The 24852-nt window shown below is 40.1% G+C and overlaps 1 protein-coding gene across 9 annotated transcripts in view; it reads left to right on the forward strand.

The window, feature by feature from the left end:
- Positions 1-24852, forward strand: part of RBMS1 (RNA binding motif single stranded interacting protein 1) — a 220137-nt gene that overhangs the window by 114013 nt on the left and 81272 nt on the right. For 7 of the 9 annotated variants that reach the window (XM_019971894.2, XM_070767538.1, XM_019971918.2 and 4 more), the window contains exon 2: positions 8606-8781. In XM_019971894.2, the coding sequence (XP_019827453.1) occupies positions 8606-8781 (176 nt within the window). The remainder of the gene's footprint in view (positions 1-8605; positions 8782-24852) is intronic. The other 2 variants (XM_019971895.2, XM_019971909.2) reach the window with 1 other exon arrangement.

Here is a 24852-nt window from a genome sequence, read left to right on the forward strand (position 1 = left end):
CCAAAATGCATTCTTTCTCGCCAGGAGTACACATTGCCTTGAGTCCTGCCTTGTGCATGGCCAACACCCAGAAAGAAGCTTGCTATAACTGCAGAATCTTGGCTCTACCCAAATGGCTGAGTCAAAATCTGCATTTTAACAATGCAGATGATTCCTGTGCACAACAGAGTTTGAGAAACGCTGCAGAGCACTGTTTTGTAACCCACAAGCGGCGATATTAGTGGGGTCTGAACTCAATTTAGTAGGTTGCCGCCAGCATTTCTTATTCAAGGAAATAGACAAGAAAAGATAGTATAATGGCACATTGTCTGTGGTAAAGGACAATAACTATTTCACAAAATTTTTGCTTCAGTTTTAAATGTGTCTGTATGTGTATACAGGGTTTCAATCTCAGGCCAAAAGTTAATTAATTTTTAGGTGGATCTCAGGCAAAAGAGGGGTAGGGGGAAGCCACTGAGCTTTGTGTCTGAAGACAGTGTATCTCAGAGACAGTCCTCTGTTTGCTCACAGACAGGTCAAGATACATACACAGAGATGCAGAATAAAGAGCTGTCCTTAACACTGATTATCTGTATTGCGTCAGATGTAAACTGCTGAATTGTGCCATGAAAAAGAAATGTGACTGTTAATTTTTTTGAGTTGTATTAACTCAATTTTTTTTCCTGTTGATGTTTTACTTTGACTGTATACAAATCACAACACTGTCAGATAAGATTTCTTTTTTTTTTTTTTTTTTAATGATTATTATGGGAAGATTTCAGATATTTATTCGGTTTCCTGAAAGTAGAGAGAATGCTTTTTTCTCCAGGGGCTAATTTGTGAAACCCATAATGCTCCCAGCTTATTCACATGTCCCTTTGCATATTGAAAAAAAAGAATACCTTGAATAAATTCATTTGGGGTTTTTTTGGGGGGGTAAACTGTTTCATAATCACTTTTTTAACTTTACGTTTAGTTAATCACTTTACAGTACTTTCAGTAAGTATTGTATAGTGTGAAGAAAGTATATTTTTAAATAGGTAGTTTCCACCCTGAGGACTTTGCAATCTCAGCAATAATTCTTTACTTACAAGAAATGCTAGAAGATACAAACTGTACTGTACATAGACTTTTAAAAACAGATGGAAGGAAGTTGTCCATGCCGGCATGCTCACTTCATTGGGGTGAAGCAGGAAATTCAGGCTTTGCAGAGATGTTCTGAGCTGTCATGATAAAGGTAACCCTGCACTTCCCTTAGGAAGTTTCCTTTTTTTCAGTTTATTTTGAGTAAAAAGGAAGAGTCTGTTCTTGTCCCTTCACAGGACTCTGTGTCGAGGAATATAACGGGTGTGGATTTGAAAATTCTTCATTTGAGACCCAGAATGAGAATAAAAATACTCCATGCACCTGCTTTCAGAATCCAGAAGAGTAATCCGTTTTGTACCTGCAGTTTGGCAGGATTTTTTGTTTACCGTGTGGAACATAGCTGGTTGTTAGGAACGTTCTTTTAGGGTGATTTTGGAGCTATCACATGGTCCTTGTTTTATGTGAGATTAAATAGAATGTGAAATGCAGCTTTTTGCTGGTTACCTATTGAAACAAAGAGATATGAGGCTGTTAACCAACATAAAGTCTCGGTAGGTCAACATTATTAAGGCAACTTCAGCTATAATATTTTTACCGTAAGACCACCCTGGCTCCAAGAACTCTGAATATTATATTTAAAAAACTTTTAGAATTTGTTTCTTTAAACTTTAGTTTTAATTTCAGTATAGCGTCCATGTTTATAGTCTTTCCTCATAAACATCTGTGACTGATAGGACTCTGTGCTTGGCCTGAGTGATGTAGGGAGTTGAGACCACAGTGTGACTCCTGTCTGTCTTTTAGCTGTGCCTGTAGCTTCTCAGGTCTGCTGATTCAACCTCTTACTCCATTTTTCAGCTAGTGGCACAGGTCAGTAAGAGTACCAGGAACCAGGCTGAGTTTGGTCATGATATACCTTAGCTGGATACAGCAAGAAGCATTAGCTAGCCTCTTAAAATCTGGAAGTGGAGGGGAGCTTAGAAATCACCCAGTCCAATCTGCTCATTTCCCAGGTGAGGAACTGTGAGGTCCAGAGATGACATTCCCGTTACTGGCCAAGACAAGATTGGAATCCAGATATTCTCCCATTCAGTCATTTTTCGTGCCTGTATACCTTTTTGTAGGGAAGAGGGGGAAGACTTTGCTTTGTTTTATGTTTTCCACAAGCTATGCACTTCATTTACCATTTGAATTTTCTATTCTCCCTGTGAGCCTGAACAGTCATGTGTGGCACTATATCCATATTCTGTATTGATTTCTAGGTAATCTTGCTGTCTTTCTAGTGTCATCCCACTGTCCCTTCTCCTCCGCAGACATCACCCTGTTCTGGCATACCCTTGAGCCAACCAAGGTTGGTCTTCTCCCTGGCTTTCATGAAGAATGCTGCATCCTTTCTGTATCTTTGTTGGCACTTCTCTCCCCGCACACCCATGCCTTTCAGCACTGCGCTTCCTCTGTTTTTAATGACTTGCCATTAATATTCAGCTCACTTAGCCATCTACCCCTTTGGTGAAGCCTTCTTCAACCTTTCTGCCCCAGGCCCTTTCACCCCTGATCTTGCCTTGGTTGAACTATAACTATTTTTAGAAACCATACCATGCCACACCATTAAACGTGATGCAGTTAAGGGCAGATAAGGCCAGGAGCCCACTGCTAAAAGCTTTTCCCTCCTAATGAATGTGCTTTCTGGTAAGGAAGTTTTGAGCCCATTGCTGTAGGCCCCTCACAGTTTTTTGGTGAATAACTTATATTTAATACCTTCAGTTTGATATCTTAATGTTGATTTTTGTGCTTTTTAAAGACTTTTTTTAAAAGTAGTTTTAGGTTTACAACAAAACTGAGAGGGAGATTCAGAGATTTCCCACCTGCCCTGGCTGCCACACGTGCATTCACTTCCTCCATTGTCCACAGCAATCATCAGAACGGTACATTTTAAAATTTCAGTGCACATCTTAAATTTATTTTTCTTTTACCCAAAGCTTAAGAGAATGATGCTTAGGTAAAGATATTTAGGACTCAAGAGATTTATGGGTAGAGATTGCAACTTTACACTTAAGGATCCGATTTGATAGGTATCTTAGAGAATATTAATTATGAAGTCTTAGAAATTTTTACTTTTAGCTCACATAATAACGTGAACCTCTTTGCTTCAACAGACATAATCCAGCAAAAAATACTGAATAATCTATTGCTCAGTTTCATAGTTGGAGGCTACAAAGTTTATTTCCAAACAAGGGACAGTGACAGTATAAGAGCCAGTTCATTAGCTAATTAGCTTTGTGATCTTAAGCTTTGATATCCTGGCATCCAGTGGGATTAACTGATAACTGCCCATTTGTCCTCCTTCCCACGTGATGGATGGTGAGTAAGACCTTGCATGTGTGAAGGGGCACCATTGTTCTTGGTTACTGCTGGTGCCGTCCTTTCGCCTCCGGGCCCACCCGGAAGAACATCTGCTTCCTGACCAGCTTCTCATCTCTCAGTAACTCACCTCCCACTTCTCAGCTGTGTACTTTCCCAGCTGCCTGTGCCAGAAACTTTCTTTCTCAGCCATTATTCCTAGCCCTTTTGGAGCCACTCAGATGTCTAAAAGAAAACAAACCAACAAAAATGCCCTGACGGTGGTGAAAATGGGCCCATTCACATGCTCCCCATACCCCACCCCGTCCCGTTCCATAGTTCCCTTAAATTATTAAATTCCCTTTACATATTGGAAGTTTAGAGAGAAGAACCAGTGTATGGAACTAGTCTGGTAGACAGTGCCTTTGTATAGTACTCCGCTCATGCCAGGCTTGATATACTGTTTCCTGGAGAAATGATAATGTCTATGACTCCAGACTCCAGTCTGCTCTCAGGAATGACTGTGGTGATTATTGGATAAAGAAATAGTTGAGGTGGTAGACCTCCCTGCTGTTTGATAGTGGGTGTCTATCTGTCCCTCTGTGTGTGTGTGTGTGTGTGTGTGTGTGTGTATAGGGGTGGCAGGGTGGAGACAGGGATTATGGACCATAATCTTAAACTATAAGGATGACAGCCTTAAAGAAGACTTGAGGGTAATTAAAAGCCAGGTACTAGATTTCCTTTCCCTTCAAAATATATTCTTAGGGAAGTTACTAAATGGGGAGGTGGGGGTGGGGGAAGAACCACTTCAACTGTAAAATTGGTCAGAGCACTATTCTTTAGCCTATTAGAAATAGGAAGGAAATAAGACAATAGAATTTATAGTGACCAGTCTTTAATTGTCTTTGCTGAATAGAAATCTGCAACAATGTACATGATTACTAATATATTTTTAGTTCACACACAGCTAATCCCTTTAAAAAATGCTTTTTGATGCATTTATACAGAAGAGGCTTCTTAGTGTGCATTGGAATAGGGGTGATGTGATGAGAGTGAAATAGATTTACCGTACATATAGTTTCTGTGTGCCAGGCGTCTTTTAGTGTAGGAGGTGAGTAGGCCTTCCTGCTTTGATGGAGGCAACAGAGCTGTCCACACAGGAAGTCCTCCCTGATTGTGGTCCACACAGGAAGTCCTCCCTGATTGTGGTCCACACAGGAAGTCCTCCCTGAGTGCTGACAAGCACTCCTCCTGCTGATGCCACATCCACTCCTACAGAGAATGCAGAGAAGCTCTGCTAACAGCAACCCAATTATTCACCATCAACTCTGAATGAGAATTTAGCCCAGTTACTAATAAATGTTATTGTGAAAACTGAATTAGCTTGTTTTTCCCCTTGGATGACAATTTGCTAGGTATATTGTTTGCCTGAACTAAAGCAGTGAGATTAGGCCAGAGAAGATTGGAATAGACTTCTTAGCTCTTGTAGGATGAGCCATCACTTAGTGGTGGTCATTCAGCCATCCAGTTCCTTAAGTAAATAGGTTGAATTTGTGAAAATTGTCTACACGCTTCATCCAGTGGGTGAAAGGTTGGTGGCGGGGAAGGGGGGTGTCTTTTCAAATTTGGGGGCAGCTTAGGGATCTTGAGAGGCAAAATGTAAAAGGACAGCCAGTAATGAAAACGAAGTTTGGTCAAGTATCATCTACTTACAAGCTTTTTTTCTCTCCCTAAGTTTGCTGTTCATGCTGTTGAGGCATGTGACTGTAAAATGTAATTGCTTTGAGTTGATCAGCAGGGTCCTAACTAAGGTAAAGACTTGTCAGGGTTTGTATTTCAGTCTGGGAGTGAGGGTTTCATTCTTTTGTTGAGTGGAGCCTTCCTAAAATGATGACTCTGATGTTCATCTGTAACATGCTGTAATTTTCCAAAGTTGTTTGCAGAATTCTTTTAGTGAAAAGATCTATAAGATAGAATTTTTAAAACTGACCTTTTAAAAGATTTCCTTAAAAACACACACACACACACACAAGCTGAGTTCTGTGATCATTAAATTAACTTAAAGGCACCTTTGACATTTTTTTAAAAGTGCAGCCACCGATGGTATTAAGTATCATATTTCAGAGAAACTGGAATTTAGTCATTTAACTTGCAGGAAGGATGAGCACAGAAAAATGAAGTAATACAAATAGCACATTTAGGATATGGACAGTGTTTCGGATGCCATTTAGGGCACAGATTAAGGGCTTTGACTTTTTTGTCCAGCAGTCCTGAGTTCAAATTCCAGTCCTGCCACCTACTAAAAGTGTAACCATGACACATTACTTAATGTCTCCTGAGACTCAATTTTCTGATCTTCAAAATGCAAAAACAAGAATGCATCTGTCTCATCTGGGTTAAGTGAGATAATGCATACACAGCACGTGGCACAGTGTCTGGCGCATATGAAACATGCAATATATGATAGTAATTTTTACCCTGCTCTTCTAGTTATGGTTAACCAATTCTGAATATTTTGGAATAAACTCCTTTATTGTGTTTGAATTTTCTTCTTTGAATACGTGTCCAGTCTTTATTAGGATTTAACTTTTTAATTTCGATGAGTTCGAAAAACTCAGTCTTTGGTCTAAAGTTTTAGAAAATTGACAACCTGGACTAACTTAATGCTTCTTCTCTTTAGTCATCAGCCATTTGTGACAGTTGCTATTAGGATACATTTAAATTTAAACTTGGTCGCCAGGATTCACCAGAGACCAGTCATCCTCCTTGAGATGCATTCAGGAACCCCCTTCTCCCACCTGAGATAGGAATATTAGGAGATTTCTTACCCCCAGAGAGTAAGTTGAAGAGTAAGTGGGGAGGGACAGAGGGTATTTGCTCCCCACCTACTTCCCAGACTAGGAAAATATTACTGTCATAAATAGGGAGGCCTGTCAAAGATATATTAGATCAGCTATGTAAATCACAGTTCTACTTCTGCCAAATACGTGAATAAAAGCCTACTCCTTCATGTCCAAAAAAATCTCCTGATAAATCATGCCCCCAGGTGTTTCTTTTAACGACAGAAAGTCCATGCCTGGCACTCCACTTTCCACCCCAGAGAATAGCAGAGGTAAGAGCTAACGCCAACTTGGAATGCAGTCTTTCAAACACCAGCGGTTCACTGGCTTTGCATGGCATCCCCCTGAGAGGTGGGCATTGACCCGAAATCCACAGCTTCTGTCAGACCCCTGCAAAGCTTACCCAGGTGAGCACATTGCCTTCCCCGACTGCTGCACTGAACACACCAAGTCTTACTGGGAAAAACAGTGTGTTTGTGGCAAGGACCAGGTTCTTGGATGTTAATCAGAAGTGATTTAAGAAAAATTTCAGTCTTGCCTAATCATCTACGGCTGTCAGTTCTTTGTGTAAGTCGAAAGCTAGGGACAGGGAGGCAGATGTTTGGGTTACGTCCCAGCCCCTCTGCTCTTCACTGAAAGAAAGAAGAGGCACCTGGCTGATTGCAGGTATCAGCCAGCAGTTATATTGAATGACCTTGGGGAAGGAACACAGACCTCTTTGTGGCCCGGATGGGGGTCTGCAGTACCATCAGTGACAGTGCAAGAGACAAGGCTTAGTTTATACCTGGAAAGCAGGTTTTACCTCTTAGAGAAACACAAGGGATGACGGGAAAGGGTTTGAGTTCACCTGCTTATTAAGGGCATAAATCAAATAGATTTGATAGGATATGATCTCAGGCAGGTTTCATTGGGGTTAAGCATCGCTGATGTTCCTGGTTCAAGTTCAGCGTTCATTAATACATTGACTATTGTTAACCCTCTGGCAACACTCCTCTTTGAAAAACAATCCTTTGAGATAAAGTGGTATCTGGGCTGTGATTTTAGCAAGGACCCTGGGGAGTGAGAAGAAAAATCTGCATAGTATACGTTTCATGTCTAGATCCACGAGGATCCCCATGCCCCAGGATACTGTGGAGTTAGGATGGCCAAGGTAGAAACGTGGTGCAAAGCTGGACATTCTATCCTGGGGTGTTGAGATGGCCAACAGGGTGAGAGGGGTTGTATGTATTGCCAGAGGTCTGCTTTTTGAACTCTATAAAGTGGAATTGAATTGTGTCTTAGATATGCTTTATTTTCTTGTTTGTGGTAGTAAAAGTCCTAAGGTTTGACATTTTTGATCCATGTCTAGTGACTAATTTTACATCTTCAAACTGTTGTTCAGTATCAGTGATGTCCTTTATTAGGACCGTGTTGGTTAGTCTTATTTATTATTTAGAAGTTGTGAAGTGAAAAAAATTCCTGTCCTGGTGCAAAATTGCAGAACATTTGCTGTGAGAACACTTTAGGGTGTGCTCACTTGCATCTCACGCTGAACCATTTCACTTCCTCAGAGGTCATGTGTGTGGCACAGGGACGGAGAACTGTGGTTTCTTTCAATTGGTTAACAATTATCTGGTGTGAGTACATTTTCAGACAGTCTTCCTAGGTGGCTAAAACCACACTGAGCCCTGGCTTGCAGGCTTTACAGAAGTTACGTTGGTTGCTGCCAGGCCTGGGAATGTTTCCAGCTTCTGCACCATTCTCACAGGGGTTAAATTTCACAAGGTTAGCCAGAGTGAAAGGCAGCTGACCTGTGAATCTTATCCAGATGTCTCAAAGAAGCCATGGGCCTGTCTTAGAACGAGGTGAAGTCTTCGTTCTTTGAGCATCTTGACTGAACTCTTTAACTTTCTGACACTTGAAGAGTAATCTTTTTTTCTTTTTTAATCGCTAGGAATCATCTCAATAAAATTGTCAGCAACTTTCAATCAAGTGTTTTTCAGCATTTGAAAACCTTTTCAAAAGTCCAGTGTTTTCTGAATGACTGTATATTAAAATATTATTGCATAACTTTATGCAAGTTCACTTTGAGTCTTGAATGTATTCCTTAAAATATGTAAAGAAAATCTTACAAAATTTTAGTCTTATTTCAAGGGCATGTAGAGAATAGTTTACTGAGTTGTCCTGTTATTAATTTCATATTGAAGGAGAGAATACTTTTGCAGAATGAACAGATCTTTTTTAAGATGTAAATTAAAATGTATGTAGTAAAGTAGCTGAAGATAATCTGTATATTTATCTTGGTTTGCAGATCATGCAACCTCTGAATGGTGCTGAATACAGGTTCCATGGAGCATTCTAACGCTGTGGTCTTTGTTTTCCAGCAGTCTCTGGTCCCAGCCCATCCTATGGCCCCTCCCAGCCCCAGCACCACCAGCAGTAATAACAACAGCAGTAGCAGTAGCAACTCAGGATGGGATCAGCTGAGCAAAACGAACCTCTATATCCGGGGACTGCCTCCCAACACCACAGACCAGGACCTGGTGAAGCTGTGTCAGCCGTAAGTAGAGGTTCTTGTTTTTAGCTCCTCAATACCTCCTTGATCATATTACTGAGTGATATAAATTGTGTTTTAAGAGAGGTTTAGTACAAATCTGTGACTCCTCATTATGGTCACAGTTGACAGGGTTTCTAAGTTTTGAGTCCTTGGACACTTTCTCAGTCAGCATTAACATCAACAGGGTGCCTATATAACAAAATAAATTGGAGCATTTTCTCAGTAGAATTTGCCTTTGTTGGCACATGAGAAGGAGAATATGAATTATGTAAAAACACGGCTGGTTCCTTTTGAGGAGTGCTTTTGTTTTTGTGGAAGCTCGTCTGGGGGCCAATAGGTCTCATCCTTAAGAGAAACTTCCGTTGTTACTGTTTGTCAGAAAGGTAGTTCCCATCTAACCTAACTCTAAATGTGTATAAACTTCCTTCCAGTGGGGCAGCGGCGATCTGCCTTCACTCACACCTGTAGTTTTGTGGTTCGAGTTGCTCACCCTCGGCTCTGAACGTTCTTATTCCTCAGGTTCCTATTCCTCTTCTTGCTGCCACCCTTGTTGTGTCCTGGGAAGAGATGTACACGTGTGTATCACTTTGTTCCAAAGGAAACGTGCATTCTATGCTAATGCTGTCGAGGAAAGGAATAGAAGTACGCTACTTGGCTGCAGTTGCATTAACTCACTAAGTAAGAAAGCCCTAATTTAAACCAAGGAGCCAGAAGCCCTGTACATTGGAAGGATCACTGTGTAAAGACTAAAATCCGCTAATCACTTTAAGCTAGAAAATCCTACACATGCAGCAGCATCTTTTATTTACCCAAAGACGATCGTGGTCCTTCACAAATGGAATTTTATGTAACTGTGGAAAAGGATATCCACTAAAGAATGTTTCCTGTTCCCTGAAAAGTATTTCCATTTCTAAACATTTGATTAACAGCATCTGATTTCCGTTACCCTGGGTAAAATATAAATTTATTACTTCTTGCTTTAAGAAAAAAAAAAAAAATCTTAAAACTTACTTGGGCAGCGTTTCCAAACCGGAACTAAAAGTAACATCTGGCTTTCCATCAAGAGTGGTGGTTTTGCTCTGTGGTGTTTCTAGACAAGGTGTGGGACGGTGAGAGATGACCTGTCAGGATCCAGAGAGCCTTTTGACGGCCGTCGCCCTCAGCACCCTCCCTGGGCCTTTCCCATGTTACTGTTCTCATCAGCTCCTTTGGACTTGGACTGCAGCCTTTGCTTCCAGGGCAGTGAAATAATGTCCTGTGCTCAGGATGACTTTGAAAGCAAGTCCAGCTCTTGGGGTTTGTCCTGCTGACCAGAGTCAGAAGGAACTCTGCCAGGCGCACCCTGCCCTTTTGCAGCTGTTCAAGACCACAAATAGGCCTTTTGCTATCTTGTCTGCTGCTGGCCTTTACCAGCATCTTCCTATGATTTTGCAGCATAATTACAGGTAGATAGAGCACCATAAGGAGAAGGCGATGGCACCCCACTCCAGTACTTTTGCCTGGAAAATCCCATGGATGGAGGAACCTAGTGGGCTGCAGTCCATGGGATCGCAGAGTCGGACACGACTGAGCGACTTCACTTTCACTTTTCACTTTCATGCATTGGAGAAGGAGATGGCAGCCCACTCCAGTGTTCTTGCCTGGAGAATCCCAGGGACGGGGGAGCCTCGTGGGCTGCCGTCTATGCGATCGCACAGAGTCGGACACGACTGAAGCAACTTAGCAGCAGCAGAGCACCATAAGGTCTAAGGAGCTAAAAATACAACTTCATAGGGAACAGTAGAATGAAGATAAGCCTCACATGTTTGAGGTCTAAGAGAAGGGGGAAAGATTTCAGAAGACAAATTTTTCCTTCAGCTAGTTTGGAAGCACGTAAGGTGAGTTTTAACACAAAGAAGATAGAATTGAACAGCCATAATAGAGTAATACCATGTTTTATGTACAGTAAATCTGTATTCAAAAAATTAAACTGGAAGTTTTTTGGTTGTTTTTTTTGTTTGTTTTTTTAACTGAGTTAAATCATGTCCCAGATGCAGCAGAAGAGCATTTGATCATCTGTCCTAGATAATTCATCCTCTTTGACGAATGTGGATTTTCTCAGCATGTGTACACATCAGTCTCTTTGCTGTTATTGATAGCAGCAATAACAGTTTGCCACTTACTTTCTCCTATCATTTGCAAAACCCCAAGTTTGATAGTTAGCTCCAGTGATAGTTTTCTTTATGTATTATACAGAGGCAAGACACACAGTAATAGAGAAGTCTTATGTCAATATCTGTTGAGAGCTTCATTCCATTTAACACAGAGCATCTAATAAGTACCAGATTTGTCTTGTTGACAATTTTGTGTCTCAGAATGTAGAGAGAGAGCAAAAAAGGGCATTCCTGTTCTGGAGTTGATTGTTTCCAATAAAGAATAGCTAGTTGGCGACATGGAAGTGACAAGAACTCTTATGGGAAAGTGACTCATCCTAGAGCTTAAAAAACCCAGTGGATGTAATTAGAGAGTTTTTAGAAAAGTTTCAGGAGCTTCTCAGAAAAGATAGATAGCTATCTTTTAGCTACCTATCTCATAGCTCATTTTGAGATACAAGATATGAGCTATAAGATATCTCATAGCTCTTTTAGCTACCTATCTCATAGCTACATTATCTCATAGCTCTAAAAAAGAAAAAATAAGAAATAAAAATTTAGCACTGTAATTTACAAATTGACCTGATGAGCTGAATTGTAGGAGGGGCAACAATAGAAACAAATAATTTGAATCTCTAGAGGACTTGTACGTTTTAGAGGATTATCTAACAGATAAATGAAAAAGATGCCTAAGAACATTTGTAATAGGGACTCAATAATGTACAAACAATGCATGGAACCTAAAGGCAAGAATGACATGAGGGTTGTGAAAACTAGAGAGAGAAACCAAAAGTATTTTTAAAATGCTGTGTTTGGAGTAGAATATACAGATGCTATAATGTTAGAAAAAATGATGGTGAAAAAGTAGATGTCAACACAAAGATGACAGTGGAAAAGCAGCCTCTTTCCAAGTTACAGAGGGACTCAGGACAACGTAAAGAGAAGGTCTGCATGGCTAAGAGGAAGGGGGCTCATGCTGGAGGGCCACCAGTTTAGGTTCCTTGAAGGAGACTGGCCTCAAGGACCAGGCAGGGATGTGACAGTGGCGATGGTGGTCAGGTGACTCAGAGTAAGAGTAGGTCCATTTTCTAAGAGCATTTGATGAAGGCAGCTCAGCAGCCCTAGCTGACAGCATATCATCTTCATGACTTTCTTACCTACAGTATAAAATCATGGTAGTCGAGGTGGCAAATTTTTGGTACCCCAGAGTCCCTACTACAGTGCTAACTAAGCAAGTACCTCATTCTGTCAGTAGCCTGTATAATGGGTCAAATGATGCTTATATAATATGAGGTGGTGATTAGAACTAGATCGAGTAATATAAGCAAAGGAACTGGTCCACATTCTAGGACCATCAAAACTCATTTGTAATTGAACAAATATTTGTCTCCCCATGACAGAGCCTTTGCTCCTCACAATCCCAACTGCTGGAATACATTTTAATTACATATAGTTCTACATCTTAAAGTAAGAAGAAAATACCAGATTCTGATCCTGAAGGCTGAGAAAGCCAGGGCATTTGAGAAAATGCCCATAGGCTGCATTGACAAAAACCACCAGCCTTCTCTCCCTGGAGCTTTTTGGGGGAGCCGGGGGAGGGGAAAGTAAACACTAAACACTAGTTTCATTCTCTGCCACTCATCGGTGATTTATTCCTTGTCATAATGATGTGAAGTCCTTTATTGTGTCCAAACTATTTTTTTCTGAAGATTTAGAAACAATATTTGGTACAAGGTTTGGTACATAGTTCTTCCTGGTTTGCAGTGGGGGCAGATATGTGGGTCTCTGTTGGCTGAGGCTAGACATTACTGTGGTATTGACATCACATGGAAGGGTCTGCATAACTCAGTGTATCAACAGCTTCATGGAGGTAGTGGTTTAGTTGCTGAGTCGTGTCTGACTCTTGTGACCCCACGGGCTATAGCCCACCAGGCTTCTTTGTCTATGGGATTTCCCAGGCTACTGGAGTGGGTTGCCATTTCCTTCTCCAGGGAATTTTCCTGACCCAGGGATTGAACCGAGGTCTCCTGCACTGCAGGCAGATTCTTTACCAGCTGAGCCAAAGGAAAAACAGTGTACTGGTATTAAAACAAAATGAGATGTTTCTACTCTTCCTACCTTCTATAACCTTGCTCTCATTCCCAAACCAGTCCTTGGTCAACCAGTTGTGTTTTTTTCCCCCCTTTCATTCAACAGATATCTAATTCATTTCACAGTGAAATAAAGCATGATTTTTATATAAATGGGAAATTAAATTTAGCTTATAACATTATAGTCTAGTACTAATTAAAAGGAAATATTTTTGAAGTGTGATTCCCTGGTTGTAATACCCAGTATATTTTCATTTCCTAGCCCTTTGTTTTCTCGTCTCTGCAAATTTTCCTTATTCTTTTGAATACAATACAACTCTTAAAAAGGCAAAGCGGAAAAAGCAGGACACATCAACAGAGGCAGACATAAACAGCCAGCCCTAATTTGAGACAGAATAAAGTAAATGTTATAATCAGTGCAGTGTTCTGGGAGGAGTCAGAAGATGGTTTCATTAACCCCAGTGCCAGGGAATTGGGGTTGCTTCCAGGGAGGAGATGATGCTAAACCAGAAAGAAGGAAGATTTCATGCAGGATGGAAATAATAGTGTCCTCCAGGCCTCTGAGAGGACCCAGGAGATGTGAGCATGCTTGGATGTTGAAGAAAGCACAAAGAGCACTTCTTGGTGCATAACTGTCATGTGGCAGTTGTTTGTTACCAGGGCTTCTGGTGTCCGGAGTGGGGAGAGTGGGTGTAGAGCAAAGAGAAGCAGGTTGGTAGCATATTGTTAGCACTGAATAATAAGCTAAAACTTTTGGAGTTTATTCTTTAGTTACAGAGGAGAAACTGGCTCTTGGAGTGAAAGAGAAACACAATTCTGTATTTCCTTTTTCTCTCTTTCTCAAAATGGTAATTATGCCAAAAGTCAACAGGTTGGCTTGGAGAAGGGGGCTCTCATAAGTCAAGTTAACACGACCCTTATCTGGGGCTGTAATGAAAGATGGAGGGGAGGGGCACCCTAGAGATAGAAACCCAGGGACTGAAGCAGGATTTAAAATGACTGTAAGGTTTTAGCTCTGAATAAAATGAAAATGTGAGTTGCACTTAACTGAGAGAGAAGACATGAAGGGCATAAACACTCATTGATTCTCTCTCACACCCTAAACTCCAGCCTCTCCCTGTGTTCCCAGATGTGGCCACACTTTTATTCATTCATGCAACCTACAAACAGCCCCTACTAAACTACTCTCCTGAAACCACTAATTTTTTTTTGTTGAACACTGATGTTAAAAGAATATTTTAAGTTCTGACTGAAAAAGTCAGGGCAACTATTAGGTAAATGGAGAACTTGAAATAATAAGGAACAATTCTTTATACATTTCCATCTATTTCTGTAACTAAAATTTCTTAAACAGTCTATCAGCTAAATGTTCTTTTTTCTCTATCCAAGAATAAAATGATCATCCCTTTTATTTCAAAATCATTAGGCTATTTTTAGTGTAAGTTTGGAAGTGAAGGTTTTCTAGTAAGGTAAGTTTAGTTTTTTATGCTTAAATGATCCACTTTTAACCCTAATATGAAGTCAAACTCTGAAAGTAACAATAGGTCTACCAGACCCACTATTAGGAAACCCCAGGTATATATGAAGTCCTTTGAAATTTACTCTGTGAAATGGGAAGACCTTAAATTGAAACAAAACAAACATCCTCTGATGAAGTAGGAAAAATCACTCAAAAGTGATCTGATTCTCACTCACTTTCAAATCGATGAGAAAATTTAAAGCCAGGTGATCCAAGGCCATGCAGGCATCCCCAAATGACTCAGTCCAAGAAGCCTGAACATACCCTGAGCTATTAGTACAGTTACTTTAGAGAAGAAACACACACACCTCACATGGATTTATGCTGGAGTATTCAGATAACTGTACAGACATCAAAGATATGGACCAAAAGATTGTATTGCCTACATTCAGTATCATTCTCAAGTCAGCCTTGTGAATCTTACAAACCCAGAGCTTTGGAAGCAGGGTTAAGTGAGAAGCTGCTCTCTCTCTTTGAAGCATAGTTTACCCTTCAAGTGATGTTTCTAGGAAGTTGAAGTAGTGTCAGCTACTTCGTGGCAGTGGTGGTGGTATTGGTGGTGGTGATAGTGTATTTAACTCACAGGCCTCAACAGTAAAAGACCCATAGGTCATTTTTTTCTTTGGCATTGACTGCATCTTGGATAATTGAAATTTATTTCAATATTGAAGTTGTATTGTAGTCCAAAGCCATTTGAATTTTTAGGTTTTTTTTTAAATTGTATTTTACAAAGATACTGAAACTATGTCTAGCAATTTTTTATTTCTTTTCCTTTGAAAGACAGCCGGAAAAAGAAAAGTTAACAGGAACATAGAGTAATTAAAAAAAAAAAGTAGTTCTTCTCTCATTAAGTGTGTGCCTTAAAAAAAAGTGTTATTGACTGGCATACTTAAAAAAAATTCTCCCCAAAAGTCAAGTTAAGATAATGTTTGCCACAGTTAATCATAGAAAATACAGGCCATTTTTTCTGTCTGTTGCTATTGTGTAGCTCCTTGCCCATATACAGGTTTTATTTATATAATAAATAATAGGGTTTCTTTTAAGTTCCAATTGTTTTTGCTCTTTACGCAGGTGATTTTTATCCTTTCAATGATTCTTCATCGATCTAGAAGATTCTCAAAACAAAATACTAACAGCAATACTTTCTGGGACTTGGTTTCTTTTATTATTCCTAGCATAAGAGGATGACACATAATAACTCAGTGAGGACTTAAACCAAGAAAATTGAGCATTTTCTGAAAAATGTGATCTAAGATGTGTTTTTCAGACTTTATGTCACCCTTTTAAAAAGGCATGCCAATCTATTGCATCAAAATATTGAGTCACTAATTGTAATTTAACTCTTTCTTCATGGATCATATTCTAGTAAGGGTATGTGTAGTCAAAGAGAAAAACACGATGCCTTAGACACTGAGCAAGATATATATCATCTTGTGATCTTTTCTTCTAAAAATGGAAGTCACAGCCAATTTCAGAGTTGAGGAGGAACAGTGTGTATTTAACTAAATCTCCTATTCATCTCTTGGATAAGCATATAGAATTTTTTTCTTGTTCATGTTAATTGCTTCGTTTTCCTTCTTGGTATGAAAGAATTCTGGCACTTTAAGAAATACTTTATGTACAATAGATCTTTGATACGCTAAGATATAATCTGAAGACTTTTGGAAATCCCAGAATTTCACAGACATAATTTCAGCATCAAAAAAAAAAATCCCCCACAAATACCTGCTTTCCATTAGAGAACCATCTCTTTCCTACAGCTCTCTTTTCTTCCCTTTTATCATTAGAAATGTCAGTTGGCTTTTTTAAAGGGAATGGGCAGTTTTCAAAAGTGAACACAATATTGAATCCCTTCTTGAGAGTTGCTGCTCCACAATTAGAGCAAAACCCTCTTGAAATATGGACCCTGGGTCATGGGCTATGCTTCTTCACTGGCAACATGACTTGCTTCCCTCTGTCTAGGAGTGCCCAGGATTCAAATACATAGCACAGCAAAATTGAAAATTACGACAGGTCAGCGACCTTCAGTGTCACCACAAGCAGTTGAAACCTCAAGCATTAGGTATTGCCCTATACCTGATATATACGTGCATTTGATACTTTGGCAGAAAAATCTCAATTATGTCTGTTTTCTAATTTATCCTCTGTGTGATATCTGCTGGTTGGCATGGATATGTAGAGATCTAGCCAACCCTCCTTATTGTCAGATGGCCTTTTTCTTAAGGATTTCTTTTTATTGTTCCTGGGCATAATTAAGAGCCTTCTCCCTTGTATTACCCAGATACTGCACATGCCAATGGCAAGTCAGTTTCAATGTTAGCCTTAGTAGAGGTTAATTGGCAAGCCAGCCCTGAAGATGAAGGCCGTGCCACATGAATTTTTACCAGAGCATCCTCTCCTTCTCTGTAAGAGCAGATGGAGTTTACTGTATGTTTGCGCATTCCCTGTTGCTCTGTATGAACCTTGCATTTCTGTGGCATCTTCTCTGGCAGCAGCTCGGCAGTGTTTAATTATTATATAAAGGTGAAGGTAGTGTCATCAAGAATAAAAGCATTAAGTCTTTATTTGGCCGTTATGCTTAGTTTGACTTAGAATTTCCTTATTGGGTTACCATGAATATAAGAAATTTATTACCTCTCCCTCATCTTTCCTCATCGGCATTTTATAATAAATATATGTGAACAATTTCTGTGTAATATGTGAACACCTCAATAATCGCAACAGCTAACCTTTTCAGATATGTCCTTTGTGCCAGTAGGCACCCCAGGTGTTCCATTATTTAATCCTAAGAGCAACATTATGAGCGGTACTGTTGTCCCTATTTTATCAACTAATTTTTAACAAATTAATTTTAATGGATTAAAATTAATTCTTCATTTATAAAACTTTAATATTTAAATTATTTTAAATTTAAATGTGTATCATATTTTTTCAGATTCTTTTCCATTATAGGTTATTACAAGATACTGAAATAGTTCCCTGTACAATGCAGTAAGACCTTGCTTATCCATTTTATATGTGTTAGGATGTACTTGTCAATTCTAAATTCCCAAGTTTATCCCTCGCCCTCACTTTCCCCTTTGGTAACCATAAGCTTGTTTTCTATGTCTGTGGGTCTGTTTCTGTTTTGTAAATACATTCTTTTATATCATTTTTTTTTTTTAGATTCCACTTATAAGTGATCATCTGATATTTGTCTTTCTCTATCTGACTGTCATCCTCATTATAAAGATGGAGTTGAGAGAGATTTCCTTCTCTTACTGCTAAGGATAATTCATCTGATGATGGTGGAGCCGGGATGTGGGCCTGGACAGTCTGACCCCAGAGCCCATACTCAGAACCACTGTGCTTTCTACTTCCCCAAATGTCCTCTGAATGCCAGTTCATCGTCTTCATCCTCCCCTCATCAGTGCCCACAGTCCTCTGTTTACCACAGACTATAGAGAGACTCATTTCCTAAAGATCCAGAAAGAGAAATTCAGTCATGATAGATGTAACAAGATTTTGTTAGAAAAATCAGCTTCCCTTAAGTCCAGTTGACTGGTTAGTAGAATCAAAAGCTCAAGGCAAAGGTGAGAGGATAGAGAAGGAACTCATCTTTCCTGACATCTCACACAGTAATCCCTTTTAATGCAGCCAGTTATACAGAACTCTGCCCCCAGTTAGCTGTATAGTGTGCAACTGCCCAAGATGACACAGCACAGAGAAGGTATGCAGTTTGTCTTTCGCTTGGTGCCTGAGGGGCATAGTGCATATGAAGAGAGCATTCTTTTACGGATCCCCATCTAGCAAATCTAAACAACAGTGCTTTAGAAAATGGCAAAACATAGCACTATAACTTTACTACAAGTATCAACTGGATTAAAATACAAACCGAACCTCTTCTGGGGAGAAATTAAACAAGTAGAATTGGGTGGAGAATTCCATTATTTATTAAGCATCATGCTTTTTGATTTTGCCAGATCCCGCACTGCATAAGACACATTTCCCACCCTCAGGGAGGTTCTTGTCTTGCATAGAAAATAAACTTCACTCATAGCCATAGACCAGAATGTGGTGTATCAGGTGAGAGAGAGAAAGTACTCAGAGCTTACAAGCTAGGGCGTGATTGTGTGTCCTTGGATGGTGCTAGTGGTAAAGAACCCACCTGTCAATGCAGGAGACATAAGAGATGTGGGTTTGATAACCCGGGTGGGAAAGATCCCATGGAGGAGGGTATGGCAGCCCACTCCAGTATTCTTGCCTGGAAAATCCCATGGACAGAGGAGCCTGTCAAGCTACAGTCCATGGGGTTGCAAAGAGTCGGACATGATTGAAGTGACTTAGCACAGAGGCATCAAAAAAAGCTTGGCATTTGATTAAGTCTTCGGTCTGGGTGAGCAGCTTAAGCCCAGGTTTGAAGCCTGGCTTCTGCCTTGTCTGGTCTTCATTAGGACCATGTCATGGGAGGGCTTCAATCCCAAAAGAAGGCCTGTACTTCACTGAGAAGGTAGGTGATACCTTCAGGATTGTCCCTTGACGTTGTGTAAAAGAGGCTAAATCCAAGGAGGAAGATGATTCCAGATGAAGGTCAGATTTTGAGTCTAGGAAACTGGGAGTTTGGTGCCATTAACAGATATAAGAATCAAGGGGAAGAACTTACTTTTATTCTTGCCTGCAAATTCTCATCTACGTTCAGGAAATTTCAAATTGAGTACCTGTTTGCTTTATGAGTTTGTGTGCTTTTGGTGTGGCTATTAAGTGGAAAGAAATAATACGTCAATTCCAGACTGAAGAAACTTTAGTGCAGAAGAGTGACTAGTAATTATACCTGTTTGTCAGCTGGAATACTGTATATTAGAAACTTTCCATCTATATAGCCACCATTGATATATATATTCCTCTAACGTCATTATTTTTGTAAGTTTTTATAGTTCAGTCTTAGGAACTTAATTTTTTTTTTTTTTAAGTTGCTTTTTGTTTAATAACAAGCTATGCAACTCCCTTGATAGGATCATTTGGCTTCAGACTGGAGACTTTTGAGAAGAGATTTTGTAAGAGAGCCATGGGATTGAGTGGGAGGAGAGGAGGACAAGTTTCCCTAAATGGGATATCTAGAATTAGAGAGGAAGTACATTCATAACACAAACAAACCTGACCAAGTTCAGGGCTGTGCCAGGGGACGCCATCTGTACCCTCAGTGACCTGGCTTAAACCTACGTCCTAGGCTCAACTGGCTTTTTGGACCAGGATCACTTGACTTTCTCATTTTCTCTTTATGCCATACCATCTTTCTGATTCTATTACTCAGCTGTCAGTGAGGGAACCTGTATGAAAAAAACCAACATTATTTAAAGGATCAGCATTTACATGCAGAGTTCCATCTTTTCCAAAGATGCCTCTTTTCTGGTAGCATAAGGATTGTTTATTTAAACATGGAACAAAGAAGTGGTTATTTGTGATCCTAGAAACAAAGAGAACCCTGGCCCATTTGGATAGAAGCACTGATCCTTTCCAAGGGTTTTTCCAAAATGTTTCATCTTCACCCCCAAATCTAAGCCAAAAATTATGAAAATATTGTTACTGCCCATGTATATAGGCTTGAGTTTTGCTTCATTACTCAATCAACTTAAGTAACCTGGTGCAATCTGTCAACTGGCTAGATAACATTTTGTTTCCTAAATTTCCCCTACTATTTCTTTATTCATTATCTTTGTTGTTATTGTTTGATACCATACAGTGTAGCTGTTGAAAGCCAAACCCATTTAATTTTGAGATTTTTGAGGCCAAAGAATTTGAATATTTATTTAATTAAAAAGTTTATGTCACCTTTTTCATCTCTAAGCTGAATCACGGAACTTTACATCTCTTCTAGTTCAAGTGACTGTGAACAAGGAAACTCATCAGAATTAAAATTTGCATGTGCAGGCCCTTCAGTAGAGTCTGAGTCAGAAGATTCGGAGATACACATGGAGAGAGGCAGTGTAACATGGAATTGTACTAAAGAGCACTGGCTTGGGGTCCTTCCACCCATCTCTGCCACTTGACTGGGCAGATTTCTCAACCTCTCGGTGCCAGTTTCCTCCCCTGTAAAATCAGGGTAATGGTACCTGTAACAGAGTTCTTATGGGAACTAAATGGGTTAATACACATAGAATGCTCGCATTTCCTGGCATGTATGAATATCATTGCTAACATGATGTATTTTGTAAAGCTCTCAGGAGGTTCTGATGTTCAGTCCCTGTTAAAAGCTACTGATTTAGTCCCTTCCTATTACAATTGAGAATGCTGAGGTTCAGAGAAGGTTAAGTAACCATTCTGGAATCAAAATAAGGAAGTGGCAGGCCTGGGAATACATCCCATTGTCTCCCCAGTCACCCACCTATCTTGATTTCTCTCTTTACTTTTCATGAGTGAATGAAACTCTAACCTCATCTCTGCCCTTATCATGAGTATGAAATATCTGCTCTTCGATTTCTTGCCAAAGAACTTAACTTTGTTCTTTCCACTGCAGCTCTTGTCAAAAGCTGTTGGGAGAAATCAGATTTATGAAAAATTGCCAGCACGATTTGTAATTCCTTTGTTCTTCAGAGAGCTTCCCAACCTTGTCATACCACTCATAGAAGAGGATGGTGTTTGTGTTAGATTATATTGGTATCAGATTAGATTAGACTGGTAGGTCATTAGATTTAAAGACTGCTCAGTGCTTAAAGTGAGGGGCCCCACCCAGTCTTGGGAGGAGGGGGGATGGGATCAGTATCTCCCTGTCTGTCATAGGACTACCCTAGCCAGAGGTCATTTTGAAATTTTTTAGTAGAAAAGTTCTTCAGTCAAATGAAATATGAAACAGAACTACCGATACAAATATTTCACACTAGTCTTTTTAGTGCATATTTTATAAATGCAAATTTGTAGCATTTATGATGTTCATTAGGAAGCGACATGAGGCAGTTTTGATGAACTCAAAAATTTGAGATGGAGACTTCTGACAGTTGCAGAACAATATTAACGACTTAATGTCTAGATTATTTCTGTTTTCCAGTTCAGTAGTATAGTATTAGGGAAAATACTTAAATCCATAAGTAGTTACAGAGATACCTGTCTTCTAAGCTCTCATATTATCTTCTTAGTATCATCTTGAATTAATCTGATCCAAAAAGCTAGAAAGAACCAAAAAGTTTTTTGTTTTGACATTGAATCCTAATACAACTATCGGTATGCCTCATGATAGGTCTAAAAGTCAGAACAGGGACAACAGTTAGGACCAGTCTTAGTGATACTACCTTGTGATTCAGTGAGCGTGGTAGGCAGCTTATTAATGTACAGCTGGCTATTAGGTCATGATGAGGGCGTACACCAACTTGTTGTACCTGCTCCTGGCCTGTCATTTGTTTGAAGGTGATGTATGTGTAGGTTGTTTGTATAATTTTATATGAATGGACATGCGCAGGCTTGAATTTCCAGAATACCAACACAGAATTATAACTTTGCTAATCAGTGACTCATTTTTAAGAAGTTCAAATGTCCGAGAAGAGATGGCAGGACGCACGTTGACCCAGCATCTGCCCTTAAAGAGACTTAATATGAGGATGGTTACCACTGTTAAAGTGTGCTGTGCTATGTATTTGCTTGCGTTTCCTGTTTGGGTTTTTCTGGGGGGTGGGGTGGGGAAGGTTGTTGTTTTGTTTGTATTTGAAGACTAGGGAATTGAACTCCAAGAGAAAATTGGTAGAACTCTGAAAGTACGTCTTTAGAACCCAACTTGATAACCACTGTTCCAGGGAGTGTGGATTTTATCCCTGGATGCTACAAAGTCAGCAGAGAGTATGCTATAGTAACCACAGAAGCCTTTGCCCTTGTAGAATTCCACAAGGCACCAGGGCGCTTGTGGCACCGCAAGGCACAATTCCACCAGGCATGAGGTCACCCGATCTGGCTTTGCACCTAACTTGTGGCCTCAGGAAGACCCACAGGAATAAGCTCCTTCTGGCTTCAGAGCTGGAACAAAAAGAACTTCTCCTGAGCCCTAGACTTGCTTTTACTCTAATGAACACTAGGTTCATAATTGTTATATTTCCTTCTTATTTTGACTGCTAGGAAGTTCTAGGCCAAATTTGCATCCGCTTTTGGCAGCTCTGTGGGACTTCATTTTCTGGTTTGCATGTCTGCGTAATAACTCTACTCCTGGGTTTATTTTCCCTTCACCTTGAACTACGTATCTATTTCTATCTTGTGGTGTTGGTTACATTTCTGCCAGCAGTCTCAAGCTTTTATGGAAAGAAATATAAATAAATGTTTCTCATGCTCTCTATTTGACTACCCCTTTTAACCTCACAGTAGATAGAACTTTACTGGGTCGTCTTCTTTTGTCAGTCTGTACCACATCGTTCTTATCAAAAGTGGCTGTCTGGGGAATGCTGGTATTTTTGAATACATGCATGCATGCTCAGTCGCTCAGTTGTGTCCAGCTCTTTGCAACCCCATGGACTGCAGCCTGCCAGGCTCCTCTGTCCATGGGGTTTTTCAGGCAAAAATATTGGAATGGGTTGCCATTTCCTCCTCCAGGGATTAAACTCATGTTTCTTGCAATGGCAGGAAGATCTTTACCACTGAGCCACCTGGGAAGCTCGGTATTTTTGAATATTCAGTGGCATTTCCATTGGAAAGGAAAACTTCTTTCTGGCCCTATAAAGGCATAAGTGGGTGCACAACTGTTCCCTGGATGTCAGTAAACATTACAATCATCAAATACTCAAAATCCTGATTCCCAACAACTCCTCATCTGATTGACATCTTTAAGGAAAAGGAAGGCTTTTTTAAACTACTTTTCTTATACCCATTCTCACTTGGAATTCCCTTTGGTCTTGAATTAATTGTCCCTCTTTTTAATGTTTGAAGACAGAAAACATTCAGCAACTTGCTTAGATATGTGTTTTAGCTGTAGACGTTTATTTCACCTGTGTTTTGGTGGCTTCATAAATCACAGTTTAAAATACTCATTTCTGACTTCTAAACCTCCTATGGGCTACAACAGCTGCTTCAATTCTCTATCTACTACAAGTTCCTGATAAATTCCTGCTCTTGAGCTTGAAGGAACATTCTTCTTTCAGAAGTAGGTCATCATAACACAGTCAGTTTCCTGTCTCCCTCTCCCCTGCTTTCTTCTCTCTTTGGATGTCTGTTCTGATAGCACCAGCCTTAACCGGGCATGTGTAGACAGTAATGATGTATAGGTTCTGAGTTTTTCAGGACTGGTTTTCTTTTTGGTTCATTTATATCCCAGTCTTAAAACAGATCTTCCTCAACTTGCAGTGTGGGGATATATCCTGATAATGGGCTCCAAAACCACTGCAGATGGTGACTGCAGCCATGAAATTAAAAGACACGTGCTCCTTGGAAGAAAAACTATGACAAACCTAGACAGCATATTAAAAAGCAGAGACATCACTTTGCTAACAAAGGTCCGTATAGTCAAAGCTATGGTTTTTGCAGTAGTCTTGTACAGGTGTGAGTTGGACCATAAAGAAGGCTGAATGTCGAAGAATTGATGCTTTTCAACTGTCATGTTGAAGAAGACTCTTGAGAGTCCCTTGGACTACAAGCAAATCGAATCAGTCAATCCTAAAGGAAGTCAATCCTGAATGTTCATTGAAAGGACCAATGCTGAAACTCCAGTACTTTGGCCACAAGATGCAAAGAGCTGACTCATTGGAAAAGACCCTGATGCTGGGAAAGATTGGAGGCAGGAAGAGAAGGGGACGACAGAGGATGAGATGATTGGATGGCATCACCGACTCAATGGACATCAGATTGAGCAAGCTCCAGGAAATGGTGAAGTACGGGGAAGCCTGGCATGCTGCAGTCCATGGGGTCACAAAGAGTCGGACATGACTGAGCGACTGAACAACAACAACAGAGTTGAAAATAACCTAAGTCAAAAATGCATTTGACACACCTAACCTCCCTAGCGTCATAGCTGAGCCCAGTTTACCTTAAATGTGCTCAGAACACTTAATGTTAACCTACAGGTGGGCAAAATCATTTAACACAAAGCCTATTTTATAATAAAGTATTGAATATCTCATGTAATGGAGTAGGAAATGACACCCTATTCCAGTATTCTTGCCTGGGAAATCCCAGGACAAGAAAAGCCTGGTGGGCTACAGTCAGTGGGGTCGCAACATTGCACTTAAAGTGGAAAACAGAATGGTTGTAAGTGTATTGGATGTTCATCCTTGCGATTGTGTGGCTGACCTGGGGCTTCAGCTGCTGTCCCCTATCACGAGACAGGATCCGCCCACACATCGCTAGCCCTGAAAGAGATGAAAAATCATCTTTCACAATACAGTTTCTG

The sequence above is a fragment of the Bos indicus genome, chromosome 2 (genome assembly GCF_029378745.1).
Source record: "Bos indicus isolate NIAB-ARS_2022 breed Sahiwal x Tharparkar chromosome 2, NIAB-ARS_B.indTharparkar_mat_pri_1.0, whole genome shotgun sequence".
Lineage (NCBI taxonomy): Eukaryota > Metazoa > Chordata > Mammalia > Artiodactyla > Bovidae > Bos > Bos indicus.